The sequence below is a fragment of the Lichenostomus cassidix genome, chromosome 4, assembly GCF_008360975.1.
Source record: "Lichenostomus cassidix isolate B80296 chromosome 4, HeHo_3.0, whole genome shotgun sequence".
Lineage (NCBI taxonomy): Eukaryota > Metazoa > Chordata > Aves > Passeriformes > Meliphagidae > Lichenostomus > Lichenostomus cassidix.
In genome coordinates, this window is record NC_139484.1 from 19,836,913 (window position 1) to 19,854,681 (window position 17,769).

Here is a 17,769-nt window from a genome sequence, read left to right on the forward strand (position 1 = left end):
GATGAGTGGGATCACATTAGGGGTTCTGCTGAGAACCCTGCAATTGTCACCCAGAGACCAGACAGGAACAATTTTCTTTCTTTAAATCCTGCCTAATTAGGATGAAAAGAGATCTCAAGTACACTTGAGAAAAGTGTGTTCGGTCTTAGTTGAAAAATGAGAATTTTCTTCCCAACAGACTGACAAGACTGGAAAGGCCTTTCACTACCTGGAGGCTGCCCTTTTATTCATTGAATATGGGATTGCCTTGGAATCAGATGTGCTGGAACCAAAATCAGCTTACAGCATACTCAGTGACACCATAGTTCTCATCAAGTAAGTGGCTTCCGGAGGGTGGCAGTTGGGCAGCGTGTTTGGAGGGGAGGGCATTGTGACAAACAGTCCTCTCAAGATCTGACACAGGACTAAGAACTCGGGGCAGGTTTCCTGACTTTCTGACCATTTCTTGAGATAATGGCATGCACTGGTTTTTCATAAACTGTGGGGTTTCAGAGCACTCTGGTGGCTGACAAGGTCCTGTTTATTTTGTTTCCTTAGATTCATTATGACACTGAAACCGTTTGCAGACTCCTCGGTCTCTTCACATGGAAAAATCTTTGCTGTATTACGGTGGGTAACTGTGTTTCTGTTCCTTCATGTTCTGCTTTGAAACCTGATGGAGGGAAAGATCTATTACTTCCAGGAGTGAAGGAATTAGTTAAATGGGAGTTGAAGTTATGCAAGGGAAAAAAACCCGCAGTATATAAAACAGAATTAGATGAAACATCTCTAAAGTGAGCTGGGACATCACAAGGGACCACATGCAGAAGGCACAGGCTTTAAAATTTGATCTGCTGGTAACTTGAGAGTACATAAGGGCTTTTACCTAAGGTGAAAGAATGATTTGGCTGCCCATGTTTGAGCTGTGTAACTGAAGCTGTAGCTGAACATGGATGAGGCACTTCTGGATGGGGGCTTACTTCAGCCTTTGGCACCTCTGAGAGCCTGGGCACCCGTTTGTATGAAAGACCAGAGAAGGCCCTTCCTCATTTCTTTCTTTTTTTCCTGTGTGGTTTTTTTTCACAAAGTCCTTTCTTATGATGATCAGAAGGATGAGAAATTTGAATTTTCTTGACTTTCCAGTAGAGCTGAGGTGTGCCTGCCTCCATCCCACAAGACAGGTGAGGGCTGAGCACAAACACTGATGCTCAGGTGTGTTTCTGTTCACAGTATGCGCTGCCAGTCCATTCTGCACATGGCAATGTTTGGTTACAAAAAAGACACTGCAATGAGGTATTCCAGACTCCTGAATGACCACTTCAAGGTAGGGAAAGGTATCAGTGAGCTGCCAGCTGGATGGCTATGGTGGTTACTGATGTCAGCTGAACAGCCTAAAACTAACCAGACTTTTATTCCTTGCTGCAGAGTAATTTCAGAGTAATACAAGCACCTTCACCAGGTGTTGCAAGGTAAGATTTAAAGATTTGTTGTCATGTGTCTGTGTTTTAATGACAAAAAGTAAGAGCTTTTCTGTATGCTGTTGTCATTTAATGTGGCAGATAGCTACCAGGCTGTCTTTCAAATTCTGTGGCTGAGACAAGGTTGTTTGGACTTTGATAGTGGTGCTGATTCCAGTTACATTTTTTGGCCACCTTGCACAGGATAGTTCATTGGGAAGTAAATGGTCTCTTGAGAGCAGTGGTGGAAGCCCTGTCCTAGCAGTGACTAAAATTAGGTTGGTTGAAGTGGTGGGGGTGTGATGAGCCAGGCTGTGTCTGGAAGGCGGGTGGCTGACCACATTTAGCTGCCCTGGCTCTATAAATAAGTGTGTGTAGGCTGACCTGGCTGCTCTGAGTAGCTGCCAGAAGCTCCAGCCTCCACAGGAGGGGAGCTTCAGTGTGCCTCAATTGGAAGGCATTAGGGACAACACTTGGATAATCTGGTGAAGACTTTCACAAGCAGGTGTAGATTTTGGAAGGTGGATGGGTGGCCCTTTCTGATGTCTGGTCCCACATTTTCTCTTGTCAAGCAGAGTCCTTCTAAATCACTTCCAAAAACTTGGCCTTGCCCTCAAAGGACAATTGCTTGTGCTGTAGCTGAACACATCTCAGTTTTCATCAGTCCACTCCATGCTGCAGGCCTGGGTGACACCAGATAGCTCCTGGCATGAGGCAGCCTTGTGGAAAGACGTTTAGCTCTGAAAGTTGAATGTTCACGATGGTGTTTCTTTTCTGCTGCAGAAGCACAGGCTTGCCTTCTCCTCTTTCTCCAATACCCTCTCCTGCTGGATCTGTGAGTTCTCAGCTGGGATCAAATGATAGCAACAGCATTGGCCACAACAGCATTGGCAACAGCACTGGTTCTACTGTCACTGTCTCTTGTCACATCTCCAATGTCACCTCTTCATATGTCAACATCACCTCCTATATCCTCCATGCATATGAAATTTGGGAAAAGGCTGATGCACTGGCCAGAAAGAATAAAGGTAAGTTTTTGCCCTTTGTCTTTTCTGTCTCATGTGTCGTGGTTATGTGTGTGTACTTGCTTCAGTCCTAACGCTCAGTGCAGCAAGCACCATGCCTAAAGATCAAAGCATGAAATATTCTGGAAATCTCTGCCAGGGCATATTGGCAAAGACACTTGATGGTGATGTATTGATGAGTGTTCCCATTAAAACGTTGTCCTGGCATCCTCAAATGTCTAAGAGCTAAGGGATGAGGGTGTCAAGTGCAGGAAACCAGCCAAGTCACTTCGTGGTAACACAAGAAGCATAAGGGGTTTGGGTTTTTCCTATCTTTCCCTTTGGGGCACTGAGCTTTTCTGAGTTGGTTCACTTTGTTTAAAAACATCATTTTGGCCTGTAGCCTTGTGCTTTAGTTTTTGTCAAACTTCCAGGTAATTTTGTCTTGAAAATGGTGACACTGGCTTCTCTGTCTAACAGAGAAGCTGAGCAGTGCTTGAGTTTGAGTCCTTGCTGGGCATGTGCCCAGTATTTGCCAGTAGCAATTCCTAGAATTGCTGCAGTTTCTTTTTTATTTTACAGTTTTGTTGTTAAAAATGTTGTATTGTCCTGTGGTGCAAGCAGTGGTGAATACACAAAAGCCACAGGGTGGGTGCAGTCCAGCCAGTAACCTGCCATCCCACGTGGCCTTTGCAGTGTCATTTTTCATAAAACACAAAGTTTTGTGAGCCACTGTGGGCAAAGAGATGCATTGCCATGACCTGTTGGCAAACTAGCAAAAGAAAATAAGCACAATGTGCCTGGCTGAGTTGTTGGAAGGCTGTAAAAATCCTCACACTAATGAGGCAGTTGCTGAAAATCAAAAGGCTTTCCAAGTCACCTTGGAATAAAGTAACTGGTTGTTGGCTGTCCTCTGAGCAAATCTCTGCTTGCAGCAGCAGTTCATGTGTAGTCTTTTCGATTCTGTCCCCAAAAGGCTGATAAAAGGCTGTCACATAGAAGCAGTGGATGCTGCTAATAAGCCAGAGGAATGAGTCATGGGGGAAAATGTGTGGGAGGGCAGCCTGAGCACAGCCTTGCATCAGTCAAGACTAAATTCAATACGTGCTCTGTGTGGCTGGTCCCAATGCAGGGGGATTATGATTGGGCTACTAAATACTCTCTAGGGAGTGGATCTGTGCAGGAGACCACGAAATACTCATGTAGGCTTGGTGATGTTGTCCCTGTTCAGGACAGTGGAGGCATTTCAGAACTGGAACTTACTGATAATCAGTAAGAGATATAGAGAGTGAGAAAGCAAAATTAATAAAAAAGGCCACATCCTTGATTCTTTTATGCAATTCATAGGGCATAAGGAGAGGAAGAAAGAGCAGCAGCCTTTAGCTATCACGATCCTATAAACAGGGAAGTCCTAAGCTATTGGAAAGAATGAGTTGTAACTGTGTCACAAAGGAGAGCTGAGAATGATCAGTTTCTGCAAAGATATTTAGCAGCAAGGCTGAGGCTGGAGGCGGAGGGGCTGGAACCAAGCCCATGTCAGTGGGAGGCAGGTGGTCATGCAGGAATGTCTTGGAAAGGTGAATACAAAGGAATAGGTGTCAGAATTTCACCTGCACAGATGATTGCCAGCACAGAGCAGGACTTTGAGCCTGCCAGCCCCTCACAGTAGGTCAGATATGCTGCCAGAGTCACCTCCTGTGCAAGAGGAGGAGCAAGATTCCTGGAGTTGGCAGGATAGAAGGAATGTGAGATCTGACATGCTCAACTATAAGCAACCCAAATCAGAGCTGTATAGCCTGGCAAGCTATACAAATGGTTAAACCTATTCAGTGGAGAAATCCTGGTGTCTCCAAGGTCTGAGGATGGATGGAGGAAAGGGACCACAGCTGTGTGTCCTTCTGGGTGTTGCTCAGGAAGACTCAAATTTGGCTTGTTGAGAATTTGGGGGAAGCTTGACGTTGGGACTGTGGTGTGAACACACAAACTTTTGCCCACCTACCAGTGTCCTTTAAAGTCAGGAGATGAAGAGGTGGCTCAGTGGGTGTAAATGTGTTTTCCTGTTGCCTGCCTTGCCTGCTGTGCTTGTCACCCTTCCCAGCCCTGTGACACTGCCGAGCTGTTTGCACCAGCACTGTTTTCCAGGACTGGCCAGCTGACTGTGTGCTGCTGCTGTCACTCCTTGCCTGTCAGATATGCCTGGTGTATGAAACCAACCAAATGTTTTCTCTCTCCCTCCCTCCCTTTTTTTTTTTTTTCCAGAGTTTTTTGCTGAACTCAGCAGAGCAACGAGTGCTCTGGCACTGACCAGCAGCCTGACAGACCTGGTACACTACATCAGACAGGGATTACAGTGGCTGAGACTGGAAGCAAATATGCCTTAACTGGTTCTCCAGGTGGTTTAAATACCTTTAAGTTTTTTTGCACTTTTGAAGCCTCAGAAACAGTTTAATTTTTTTTTAATTGTTCAATACAAAGCACCTGCAAGGGAAAATATTTTAAAGTTGGAAGTTATCTGGTTACACTGGAAAACCCTTGAATTGTGTTTTTCTAGGGTAGCACTTTGCTACCTTGAAAAAGAAGAGATGGAGGATGGCACCTTCCTTTAAAATGATGAAGTGCAATGAATTGTCTGAATGGCCCGATATATTGATGGTCTATAAACATTTCTGTTACAAATAACCAGCAGAACAATAATTGCACATGATGCTGACAAGAAGGAAATCTGCCTCTAGAGCTGGTTATGCAACATCCCTCAGTCTGCAGCCATTTTGTGCCCAGAAAACATGCCAGAGGAGTTGTTTTTTGCAAGCACAGATGCAATCTTTGGTGTCTTTGTTCCTCAGAGAGCAAGTAGCAACCTCATCAAGCACCAAACAGCATTTTGTTACAGGAAAAACAGCAAAAGGATCTGCTCTGCCTGCTTTCCAACCTCATCCTCCTGCTTTTGTTAGCCAGCTGACAGAATTGAGGAAACCACTGCCATCAGTGCTGCAAGTTTACTTTTCAAGTCATTGCTGCTTTGGTCTTCCTTGCTGTGCTCTCATGCACCACCATGCCCTGGGCACTCCGACTGTGTTATTGAGGGTCTGGCTCAGCTTTAGCCTTGCCAGCCAAACACACTTGGGGTGGCAGAATGACAGGGTGTGTTTGGAACAGCTCTGCCTCTCTGCTGAGAGATGTCACAGTGACGATTCTTTGTTGGGCTGCTTTTTGTCATTTTGGTAGGTGTGGGTGGAAAGCTGCACTGGTTCACTGTGATTGCTTGGACATTGTTCTGAGTCTGAGAGCTCCCATGGGAAGGAATTGCTTCTGATTAAGGAGGGACTAAGTGGCTGAATGTGGAACATGAGATAGATTTTGCATTTGGATATTTGCCTGCAACCATTGAGGGTCTTGGTGAATGTCTAAGAGCAGGATTTGTACCAAAGTAGGGTCTCCTTCATGTGGGAGATGACTCATGTGTTCCCTCAACCACACTACAGGATGGGCCCAGTGACCTAGAAACCTGTCAAGGGAGCAAGAAAGGAAATAATGAGCTGTTTCCAAGCATTTTTTCCTTGTCATAGTATCAGTGAAGGCAGCACCCATGGCATGTGTGTATTCAGTGAGATGACACCCTTCTGTACCCAAAGATTCCTTGTGTGACAGCAGCATCCTGCCGTCCTTGTATGTAATAGTGTGCCTTAGCCCACTGGTCCCCTCTCACATCCCTCGCCCTCTCTCTGACAGACCTGTGGGACTGGTGAACAGGAAGGTGGTATCCCAAAATAATTGTGTGCATGAGAAAGAATTATCTCCCTTTTCCACGTCATTTCACGATGGAGGAACAGGTCTGCAGACATGCAGCAGTACCCCCTTTGTAAAATACCTGCTCATGGGTTTGAGGCTCATGAAAATGGGCAGTAAATGAATATCAGCAAAAGGTCTGCATTTCCAAAAGTAGTTTCTGTAGAAATGGCCCCTGCTGTGGGGAAGCCTGGGCTCATCTTGGCTCTGAGAAGAGGTGGGGGAGCACGGTGGTCCCAAACACAGGGGAGCTCTCCTCTCACCTTCCCTGGCAGTGCAGAGCACCAGGATCATGGCTGGGCCTTTCTGCAGCTTGAAGGGACTGGCCTTTTATGTTCACTTTGTTAAAAGCCTCAGAGCATTTCAGGGATGAGATGTCCTAACAGATAGAAGGAAGATCCGTGTCCCCCCTCCCCATTTTACCTATCAAGCTTTGCTTGCACTCCTCCTCCCTGGAGCAGCAAGTGCTCCGAGTAAGGCAGGGACAGAGAAGGGCTCAGCATTAACTGTTTTGTTCTCAGGAAGCATGGGGATGGGCAGCCAGCCTGGAGGCTGATGTGCACTTTGGAATTCAATCCCACACTGGTGGATCAATGCCACCTTCAGACTTTGTCTTCAGACAAAGCTATTTCTAGGATCACCAGCTAAGGAGGAGGAGGAAAGAGGAAAGCTTTATTGAACCTGAAAACCACTGTGGGTGCCTGCAGGAGCCATAGCAGAGTGTTAGGGGAAAGCATAAGGAGCAGCAGGGACAGGGGTGTCCTGGTACTTTCATTCTGTGTGCATCCATGTCCCTCCCTGCTTTCAGCCCAGCTTCCCATCGGAGAGATGCTTCCTGCTGTGCAAGGGCTGCTCCCATTCCCAGGCCAAACTCCTCTGGGCTTTGGGGAAAAGGAGATCACAGCAGTTTGTGTCACAGACATGTGGGGGGCTCTCTGGGGGCTCTCACTTCAAAAGCAGTCTGTGGAAGCATCAGTCCCAAGCTCCACAGCAGGAAGCTAAGTTTTGTTTAAGGACACAGAGAAGACTGTAAATAATAGGAATTTTTTTTAAAAAGCCATCATATTTCAACCTTGAGCCAGGTCAGAGGCCTGCAGAGGGTTAGGAAAAAAGCTCATTGTTTTCACCTGGGCCTATTCAGGCCTTTAAAAAAAACAAACAAAAAATAAAACAGAAATCAAAACGTAGCAGTGGAGGAAATCGCATTTGCCATTAAGAAGCAAACCATTAATCCAAGGAAAACCAGGGGTGATTGTTGAATCCCAGAAGGAAAGGAGGCAGCTATGGTGGCAAAGCAGCATCATTTCCATGCAATATTTATTTAAAAGAAATAATAATACATGTGTTGAAATTGTCAAATGTTCTATTTTTAAGATGCCATTTATTTAATAGTTGAAAACCCCGCTTACATGGAGATAGAGATCTCTTCTGTAACTGAAAGTCAAAGTCTGACTGCAATGTTCTTGTTTTTGGTTTTGTCCTCTCCCCTCCCTCTTGGTTCCCATGATAAATCTGTACATTTTGGGGGATGTATGTCCCTCTTGTATATAACCTTTTTCTGCCCTGCGTGTGATGGAATTTCTGAGATGGTTGATTCATATGGGGGAAATAAACAATAAATGAATGCTTGTTATGAGGTGTTTCAAGAGTCCTTGTGTTCTCAGCCTCTTGCAGAGAAATTCTAGGGTCGCTTTTCTCTGAATGGCCTCAGTGTTTCCCTTCTGAATGAGGTTTAGGTATGAATTTCTGTACAAGAAGTCTCTTGTTCCCTTTCCTGCCCTGTTTTTCGCCCCTTGCCCTTTCCTTAATGACCAAAAGTGCCAATGTAGATGCTCAGAGTGGCAGGAGAATCATGACTCAGGACATGTTCCTCCCAAAACCGACCCAGGGAAGGCTGTGCTGTTCCAGCTACTGACAGCCAGCAGAGCCTGGCTGAGCACTCACTGTCAGGAGCATCCCACAAGGTGGTTTCAGGCAGACCAACAAGGTAAGTAAGAAAAGCAGGAAACAAAGCCCAGCAGTGGTGGCTGAAGGGTCCTGCTCTGAGTCTGTTACAAAGGTGTTGTAGGGCTTGGTTTGTGGGTTGGTTGCTGAAACGCTGTGAGGAGGATTTTCCTCAGGGAATCCCACAGGATTTCATGTCCTGTGGAAGCTCTGTGTCTCATTGGCTGTGCAAGGGGATCTCTTTGCTGTGGCCTTACACTTCTTGTTTAAAGCTTTTCCCACTTTTTATTTTGTCAGGCAATGTAGCTGTTCTTTGGAAGAATGATTTTGGCATCTCTGTGCACTATTGGGATAGTGTGTAATTTGTGTGTGTATTCAGGTCTGTTCTACAGCAGGCACTGCTCCCAGGATGTTTGCTAATAATGGATGTGGTTTTCTCATGCACTGTGTAAATGGCAGAGAATACTGACACTGTTTTAATACTCACTAGAAATGCTGCTGTCACAGATGCTGTGCACAGAAATGCACTTGTGGATTGTAGTCAGTGCAGGGCTGGGGCAAAGCGGGAAGGGTTAATTTTGGGGGTGGGATGGAAATGGGGTTGAATGTGCCAGCAGGGAGGGCATCCAAAAGCCAGGCAGGATGTGGGGCTGTAGCAAGTGTTGGCTGCCCTGCTGGGCTTTCTGCCGAGGGCAGTGGCCCCCCTGGGCTAACACAGCCAAAAATATTTTCCCAATAATACTTTGTTGTTGTGTCTTTAATTATTGACCCTTCATTGCCCAAGCCTAATTTTAATTTATTAATGTTTAATTTATTAATGTTTAATTTATTTTGAGATTTGTTATTGATTATAGATGAACTTGCATTCTGTCTTTGGCTTGGCTCATCCTTTTCAAAGACAAATGTCATTTTTGGCAAAACAGCTAAACTAAAGTCGATTGCAGTTTCTCAGCTCTGTGCTGCTCTCCAAACACTAAAATAGTCTCTTGGCAGCCTGTGCTTTCCTCACATTAATTGCAGTTCAGCAACCCCTGTCAAAAAAACCAACACTGTTGCTGGGCCATCATAAACCTACCTGAATGTGTTTCCATAAACTTTGTGTTGCTGAAACTTGTGCATGTTACAAGAGCAGTGTGCACTCACTGCTGCTTTGTGATATATTTTATCAAGGAATGGCATTCCCAAAATTATCTCTGGATTTTCTTCCTCTCCTACTCAGTATTGCTGAGGTTATGGGGTTTTTACGGTCTAGCACTTCATGCTGTAGAATTTAGGCTGTGTTTTACACTGTCAGAGGCATTTGCAAAACTTGTAAATTGTTTAGTGAAATCTTGGTTTTACTGCTGGCCAGTCTCATATGAAGAAATACTTGTAAATGGAAAAAATAGTTCAGATTTTTTTTCCAGTTTCCAAGTAATAAAATGCATCTGTTTTTCACTTGTTACATGTGGGTTTTTCTCCCAGATGCTTGCTTTACCTTTTCCCTTGGAAACTGTAGCTGTTGTAAATTCAAGTCTTTGTTTAAATTTTCATTTGAAAGAATCAGAAAATACTGGCAGCTTAACAATTGTAAAGGAGTCATTACTTAGACAATATAGTGCCTTGGGAGTAGTTGGAATCTTTTGGACGAGGGAGGCTGTGGGCAAAAAGTAGCTGGGCTCCAGACAAGGACATGAAATACTGTGCAGGCAGATCAGAACTGGGGGGGCATTAGGGGTGGATATCTTGAAGTCAATGCACAAAATCTTTTCTAACCCTTACAGCTGGGAGACATGAGCCTTTTCCTTTGAGTGTATTCCGTGCTAAGTGGAATAGTAAGCTGAGTGCAGGTAGTAGATTAGACTAAACAGTCTGGCTGAGGTAGATGGGGAAATCTGAGTATCAGGGGCAGAGCATTTATTTTAACTCACTAAACCTGTCTCTTCACAGCCAATGGGTTTTCTGTGATTATTATTAAACAAGAGGCAAACAGTTCATTGTATTTCTGTAGCCAGTGGAGAGGAATCACTCCAGACAGAGGCATTACTTCCCCCTGCTGTTATTTTGTGTAAGGGCAAGATTTGCCCTGGCAAACAAAATGCCACGCTGCATGTTGGTAGCTGACACAGCATGGCTCAGATGTGTTAGTGGTGCATCACTGTTCCTCTGCAGGGATTCCTTGGCACTGTGGGAATGGAGCAGACAATGCACCACAAGTGTGCAATGACTGGTGGCAACTGGAAAATGGCAAACTTGTTTGCAAGTACATTGGTAAGGAAATAAACATGGAATTTAAAAAAATATCTTTTAGGTAATCCAAGGACAAATTAATTCTCCTAATAAATCCAGCAGTAAGCATGGGAAAATGGGACACAAGAGCTTATGTCCTTTTAAACAAAAATGTATGTTTAAAGCTGAGGAAGTAGAAAATTTTATAATAAAACTTAAAAAAAAGTGAGATGAAACCTCCAGTTTTATTTCCAGTGACTCTAGAAGCTCAGGCTGGGAAACTGGATTAGATGAAAAGAGACTGGGCAATAGCTATGGTGTCTCAGATTTGGGCAGGCAGTAAAATGTGCTGTTACTGTTGTGATTGGAAACTATCCTAAATAGAAATTTAACAAGGGATTCCCTCTTTTCACAGAAAATTTTAGAACGTAGAGTTGCAGTGTAGCAATCAAATGTGAATGAAGATTATGCAGCTGATATGTAGTCAGAGCAACAGAACTGCAGGAATCTGCTCTCATGGAAAAAATCATCTGGTAATTATTTTTCATCATCATGGTGAACAAATTATCTCCTGGATTTGTTCAGCAAACTAGGAGTTCTCAGAATTGATGGTTTGTACCTTATCAGTGCTGTGTTGATTTTTTTTTTAATTAATTGTGTCTGTTTGACTGAGATGATTTAATACCAGATTCATTCACCATCCAATGGGCAGAAGCCTTTTCTCACATGAAGTCTTTCATGAATCAGTTGTACTTTGAAGGAAATGTAAAGAATCTGTGAATCAGAGAGATCAGTTGGGCTGCTGTAGTGTTTCATTGGCTATGGAATTCCTGTGTCAGTTTGTTTTTTTTATCTCACTAACCAATAATTTACATGTGAAATTCTTGTTGCAGAGGCCAGGAGTTCTGCAGTCTGGACTGGTAAAGAGCCTCCCTGAGTTTCCATCACTACTTAACTGCACAAGTCAGAGTTTAATTTCTTGCCACCTTTTTTCAGTGAATGCCTGAGCTTGCAGCCTTTGGACAAAGCTGCTGCACATGTGGCCCTGGGATCTGAGGGCTCCCTGAATGGCTCCTTAGCAGCTGCTGGGCACAGAGTGAGGGGTTTGGTGACATGGTTTGATGAAGAAAGGCAGAAAGAAGAGAAATCAAGTCCAGTGAAGGGATGCAGAAATCAGTTTGGCTTAATACAGAAAAAAACAGAGAAGAGCCTTTGGAACAGAAGCTGGTCTGGAGTTTCCCATGTCTGTTTTCCTGAGGTCTGCAGCTTTAGGGGTTGGCATTTGAGGAAATAGCCCTGCAGCTGCCCCAGCCCCATGGATTAGGAGGCACTGTTGGCTCACCTGCGTTAGGAGCAGGTGTGGACAGTTTCTTGTACTGCCAGGTGTCCACTGCCTCAGCTTTGGAATCTCTTGATTAATCTGTGCCCAAGTGTGTGAAACAGAGCTTGGCTCACCAGGGTACAGTGCAGGGGATTAGCAGCTGCAGCTCTTGGTCAGGAAGGCCGATTTTGTTTCATCCTCCAGGAGTTTATTGATGGTAATAAATGGAGCATACTCTGCTGTGCTAATCTTTCTTCTTTCTTTTTGGAGATGTAGTATTGAGCGTTTCAACAGGACTCGATGATGTGATCATTATTTGTTGTAAGAGCTTAGCAACTGCAGAAATTGTCATCTGCCACCTCTTTAAGCAGACAAACCATTTCAGGCCAGGTCCAGCAAATGCCAGCTCTTACACGTAAGACACAGTATGGGAGAGCAAAGGCTCAGCTGCCCTTCTGCTTAGATTCTGCTTGGCTTAACAGGGAGAGGAATGTTTTAATCCAAATAATCCTCACTAATGAGCTCAGGCTACAGTTGAGAGGCTCTCAGTTCTGCATTTTCCTTTGCTAATGTATCACAGATTCTAGAGAGGAATGAGGTGTTCTCACCTGGAGATGCCAGGAAGCCTTTGCCAGGTTCTCAGCCACATTGCACTGGGAGACACAAGCCCTGAAGCTGTGATACCAAGCTGTTTTCTTCTCAGATCAGCTCACCTGTCCCTACAAATGTCATGATCTTACTAAAAGCTAGAGGGCTTTTTGAAAGGAGTATTTTCTATTGGCTTTGAGCTCAAGTTGGTTTGCATAAGAAATTACTTCAAGGCCCTGACTGAACCTAAGGTGTTCCTGTCCTTCAAAAGGCGGTTACATCAATCAAGATGCTGTCTACTCCCATGCTGGTTTTCCTCCTCCTCTTCTTGCCTCTGCAAAACATGTGTTCTTCAGTTTATCTAAAGGATGAAAATTGCATTTTCTTTCAGTTGTACAAGCCAGCCAGGCAGTGCTCAGCATCTTCCCCTGACCACCAGGAAAGAAGAAAGATTTCTGGCACCCCATTAGGAACACCCAGAGTCATGATGTTCCCAATGGCTCATGCAGCAGTGTACAGGGCTGCCTTTTATTTGTTACTTTTCTGGCACAAGCTCGTTCTCTGTTGGCTGCCTCAGCAGTATTTAGCAATTGTTCCTTGCTTACGTGGAAATAGTTCTTGGATTAGAATTCAGTCTCTCTGTGCAGTTAATTTGTTGGAACTATGTGGTAAAAGAAATGTTATTTTGCCCTTAATCATTGTTAACAGAAACATAACCATGACCAAACTCTCTTGGATATACATACAATTTTCAATATAATGTACAACAAAAGGCATTGTATTAAAAATTTCTATTGAGTGTCAATGGTTTTAGTTACAACCTATAAAATTACACTTAATGAATCCCATAATGTTTCACTTACCAGTGTCTCTGACTATTACAAATGCTGAACTGGGAACTGCCAAAGGAGTATTGCACTGACTCTCATAGTAATAATAATAAAAGGTTTCATTGCAGTCGTTCCACATAATCCTCCATAACTTGCTGTTTCTAAGTCTGTGATCCTTTGATGCTTATTTGGCTACAAAATGAAAGCCTTGTCTCCAGATAATGAAGGAAAGGAAGGTTGTCCTGGACCATTTGAAGTCTGAAAATATTTGGTCCTTTCATTGTTTACAGCTAGACTTGAAAAGGATCAAAAAGATTTTTGCAGGACTAGCTTAGTGCAAAGGCTTCTTTCTGACTTGTAGCACAGGCAGTGACCATAAAGAAGGTATTATCTTTAGGAATCAATTACACAGTAATTAAAGCAAACTACAGATCATTTCATAGAGCAGGGACAGGGAGTGGAGAGCTTTCTCAGTAAGGAAACAACTTCGTATGTACAAGCCTGAAAGCTTGAGTCCACCTAAAAACTAAGTTCTCTGTATAATGAAAACTTCAATTTATTCTTACTTTTCTACACCTGTTGTGGAAATCAGCAAACACCCAGATTGCCATTAATGACTGCACCTGATTTCCTTCAGGAAGCCATACCTAATTATCCAAATGGAGCACTAAGACACAACAGAGTAAAATAGATTTTACAAGTTTTTAGCTTAGTTTCCCATTTGAATTAACTCCATTGGAATGAAATTTCCCTGCTCAGGATCTGAAGTGAGTGTTTTAGCATACAGAAATGGAGAAAAATTCCACTAAAGAGTCTTCTAACAATCCTTACTATATTTTGTTATTTTCAAAGGCACATCAGCACAAAGCAGCAGGATATACAGGCAGCTAAGCCCAGAATATCCAACACTGTTGAGAAAAGGGCATTTGGATCCCACATGGAAGAACACAAGAGACAGTGCCACACTAGAAATGGTGAGTCCTGTTCCTGATGGATTAGTATCTACTCAGATGAAGTAAAGCCAAGATTGAAACAAGGACAAGGTTAAGGCACTTGATACATAATTTTAAAGGAATTCAGACCTACTTTGGGACTCATTTAGTGAGAGCAGCTTTTATTTCCTGATCAGACCCCAGGATCAGGGGTGTGTTGTACCTGAGTCAGTGTCCTTGGGAAAGATATCAGCAAGATGTCAGCAGAGTTGGGGTTACACCAAGGCCAAGAGAATCTGTCCCTTCACAGCCGGGGAAGGGGGCAGAGCTTGTGCTGAGCTACAGGTAAACTTGGTAAGGAGATTCACACGTGGGATCCTGTTGTGAACACAATTTTCTTTTGGTTAGGAAATTCATTTTCATTCACAATTGAAAGTGGGCTTTCCAATGACAAAAAAATTTGAAGAATTGAGATCAGAGAAGAGAGAAATCAGATCCAGTCCAAAGCTAGGACCAGGGTCTGTGTGAAGGTAATAGAAAGGATTTCCAAATGAGCATAAGCAGCCACTTGAACTGCAGTTTTATATATGGAGGACAGAAAACACCTCTTGTATGGTGGGGGAAGAGAAAATCTCCATCTAAACCAGTGAATAACCTACCAGTGTACTCTGTCCATTCCTGATGGACACAGATCTTTAAGGTCTTACACAACAATGCCCACTAAAAGCAACGAGAGAATGGAAATATGAAAGGTAATCTCTTAAGCTCTGTTATATATGTATAAAAAAGAAGCTATTAAAAAGGCCTCTTATGATAGCTGCTACCAAAAATCCCATGTATTAACAGAATATGAAGTGCTACCTAGAAGATCTTCACTGTATTTTTTCACTGCTCATTTGATAGGTCTCAGAATATTCTGACTTGGCATAAGGTACCAAAGTCACTATCTCACAAATTGCCTCAAGGAAAAAAAAGAAGGAAAAAAGAAAAACAAACAAAAAACCCCCCAAACAACAACAAAGAAACCAAAACAACAAAACCAAGAAAACCAAACCAAAAAAAAAAAGAAAAAAAAAAAAAAGACTGAATTATGACAGATTCTCCTTGATTATATTTTCAGAGAATCCTGCTGCCAAGGGAATACCAAGGGTGAAAATGAACCATCAACATCACAGCTATGAGAAGGTGTAAATAGTACTGGCTGCCAGGTTGGTATGTAAATGTGTGTATTCCTGTATCACAACCACTCACAGTGATGCAAAATGTTTGAAGGAAAAATTATTATTACTACTGAGAATATTCTTCTCAACCTCGTTACACAAATTATAAAAATCCTGCAAAAGCTATGCTGGACCATTACCTGGAAATACCAATTTCTGTTTGTTGCTGGAGACAGGCAAGAGAGCTTCTGACAGATGTCTAAGTACAACATGTTCAGCAGAGACTTTCACCTGCCTCTGGTTTGTAGACTGAGAAGTACAAATCATGTGTGACATGTCATCAACTGATAAAGCCACAGGACAAGGTATTTACTTCCATTTTGGTTTTTTTTTTGTTTTTTCTGGTTTATTCTTTAAGTTTGAGAGTTACTGCTTTGGTAACGATAATGTTTGCTAAATAAACCATTATGCTTCTTAGCTGCACATTTCTCTCTAATAAAGATATTTATTTTCTTGAATTTTTATTTCCTCTTCTAAACACTGATATCCCCATTTAAGCATGAGCTTATATACCAAGATATTTACCTTAATAAATACATACATATTTATATTATATATGGGTTTGTACCCTTTTAGTTTACACATATGGCTGGAATTTTTAAAACTTGGTTACTAAGCTGAAAGTGGTTTGCTTTGGGAACACAATGATACAAGACATAAAGACAATTAAGTGTGATCATGATACATGGTGCAATTTGGTTTCAGAAGGAAACAGGAGAAGAAGGAACATTGAGCTGATATAGTGCTCTTATTAATATTAGTATTTCATAAATGTTTTTCTTTCTTTTCAGCTGTTTTGCAGACACTTGATGTTTAGCAGAACAACTTATTTCAGCTAGAACAAATAATGGCTTTCCCTTTTACCTGGGATTGTGTTATTATGATCTTTCTGGTTCCTCACATGTATCAAAATGCTCCTCCAAATAATTTGCATATGGAAGTTATTTATTCCATACATGAGTTGCCTTAAACATAGGTTGGGGTGCATGACTGAAGCTATAAGATAGTGGGTTATGCCACATTTCACAAAAATCTTTCAGATACTGATCATATCCTTATGGATGATCATAATACTCGTGCTAAAGTTCCTTCTGAAGGTGGAAAAAAACCCCCCAATTCCTATCTATGATGTCTAAGAATGTGAGGCAGATGCCTGTACACTTAACTTTCCAAAACACAGAAGACCCTAATGTGTCAACGCAGGTTGCACAAACCCTTCTGGCTTATCAGGAGCTGCCAGTAATTCTGGCAGCCAACACTGCCCTCCAGTGGGTTCTGTTAACTTCATTCTCCAGTGGCTTCTTTCTTCAGGGTTAATATAAATGCATTCGGGGTGCACTGCTGAATATATCATCCCATGTCTTAATTTAACTTTAAGATAAATATTTATCTTATTTTAAGAAAATAATTTTAAAAGCTGTTTATGAGCAGTTACTCTCCTTTCAATGAACTACTGCAAAAATGTAAAGCAATATGTAAATATATTATTATTTGATTTATCATTTATGTTCACTTTATATTGTGTTTAGTATTTTTCAAAAGTTCTACAGACCCACTGGATCACTTTCACAGATATGTTGGGGATTTCCTTTCTTCAGTTATATTTCTAAATATAACAGACATAAAGGAAGTCAATATTATTTCACTACTCTCCCTGGAGATTTCTGATAGTTCATATAGAAATAAACATAAAAAAGGATGCCACTCTTTCAAATAAAAAATTCCCTCCAACACCCTCAAAGCATGAGGAACTGTTAAACTCTAACTCTACAACTCATCTCATAATCAACACACTGCTTGTGTATACACAAACACCTCAATCTCATTTAGAAATAACTGGTGTTACAGGCATAGCTGATTTTAATTTATCGCCGAATTATCTTTTTTCTATCATTTATCTGAATTTCAATCCCAAATTGCATTAAAAGATAGCATTAATGCTAACATGAAGTTAGTAGTACTCCCAATCACCAAGTTGCAGAAAGGTTTATTCAACCCCATAGTCTCTGTATGTTTATTAACATATTGAACAACATCAGATTTCACATTTCATAAGGAGAAGAAGGGATGGGGATGTGTGAGTTTGTGTCTGTCTGTCTGTGTGTGTTTTGCACTATAGAGGATAAATTCTAGTCCATGATGTGTGTATACAATTCCTGCTCAAAGCTGTCCACCTCAGGGACTGCTTTTTGCAGAATTTGTGCAAACACTTCACTACACTGCTGTGTAAACACCATGTCATACGGAACACTCTTTTACTGTAAAGAAGCTTGTATTTTCCAAGAATAAGACCCTTCCCAGAATTATTCAAAGAAATGGTAGTGTCAAGGTGCTGTAATTCTTTATCAAAACATACCATAGAGAAGGTGGCTGGAAAGCCCATTCCAATCAAGAGGAGATGTAGGCAGGCTGAGATTGCACCTTGAGTTGTCCTGAGAGCAATGAATGATCCAGTTGGTTCCAAGCACTACTACACAGCTGGTTTGTCATGCTGCACTTG

At 42.3% G+C, this 17,769-nt stretch overlaps 1 protein-coding gene and 1 long non-coding RNA gene across 3 annotated transcripts in view; both read left to right on the top strand.

Annotated features, from left to right (window-relative positions):
* AFF1 (ALF transcription elongation factor 1) overlaps positions 1-7,859 on the top strand; it is a 68,837-nt gene extending 60,978 nt beyond the window's left edge. For both annotated transcript variants that reach the window (XM_085058148.1, XM_085058150.1), the window contains exons 16-21: positions 179-315; positions 538-609; positions 1,210-1,303; positions 1,405-1,448; positions 2,220-2,464; positions 4,700-7,859. In XM_085058148.1, coding sequence (XP_084914274.1) covers positions 179-315; positions 538-609; positions 1,210-1,303; positions 1,405-1,448; positions 2,220-2,464; positions 4,700-4,821 — 714 coding nt within the window. In that variant the 3' untranslated portion in view covers positions 4,822-7,859. The remainder of the gene's footprint in view (positions 1-178; positions 316-537; positions 610-1,209; positions 1,304-1,404; positions 1,449-2,219; positions 2,465-4,699) is intronic.
* Positions 7,860-8,997: 1,138 nt separating this feature from the next.
* LOC146437983 (uncharacterized) lies at positions 8,998-15,727 on the top strand. Its single transcript, XR_014851621.1, has 3 exons — positions 8,998-10,911; positions 11,272-14,091; positions 15,170-15,727. It is a non-coding gene; the product is annotated as an uncharacterized LOC146437983 (long non-coding RNA).
* Positions 15,728-17,769: the final 2,042 nt, after the last annotated feature.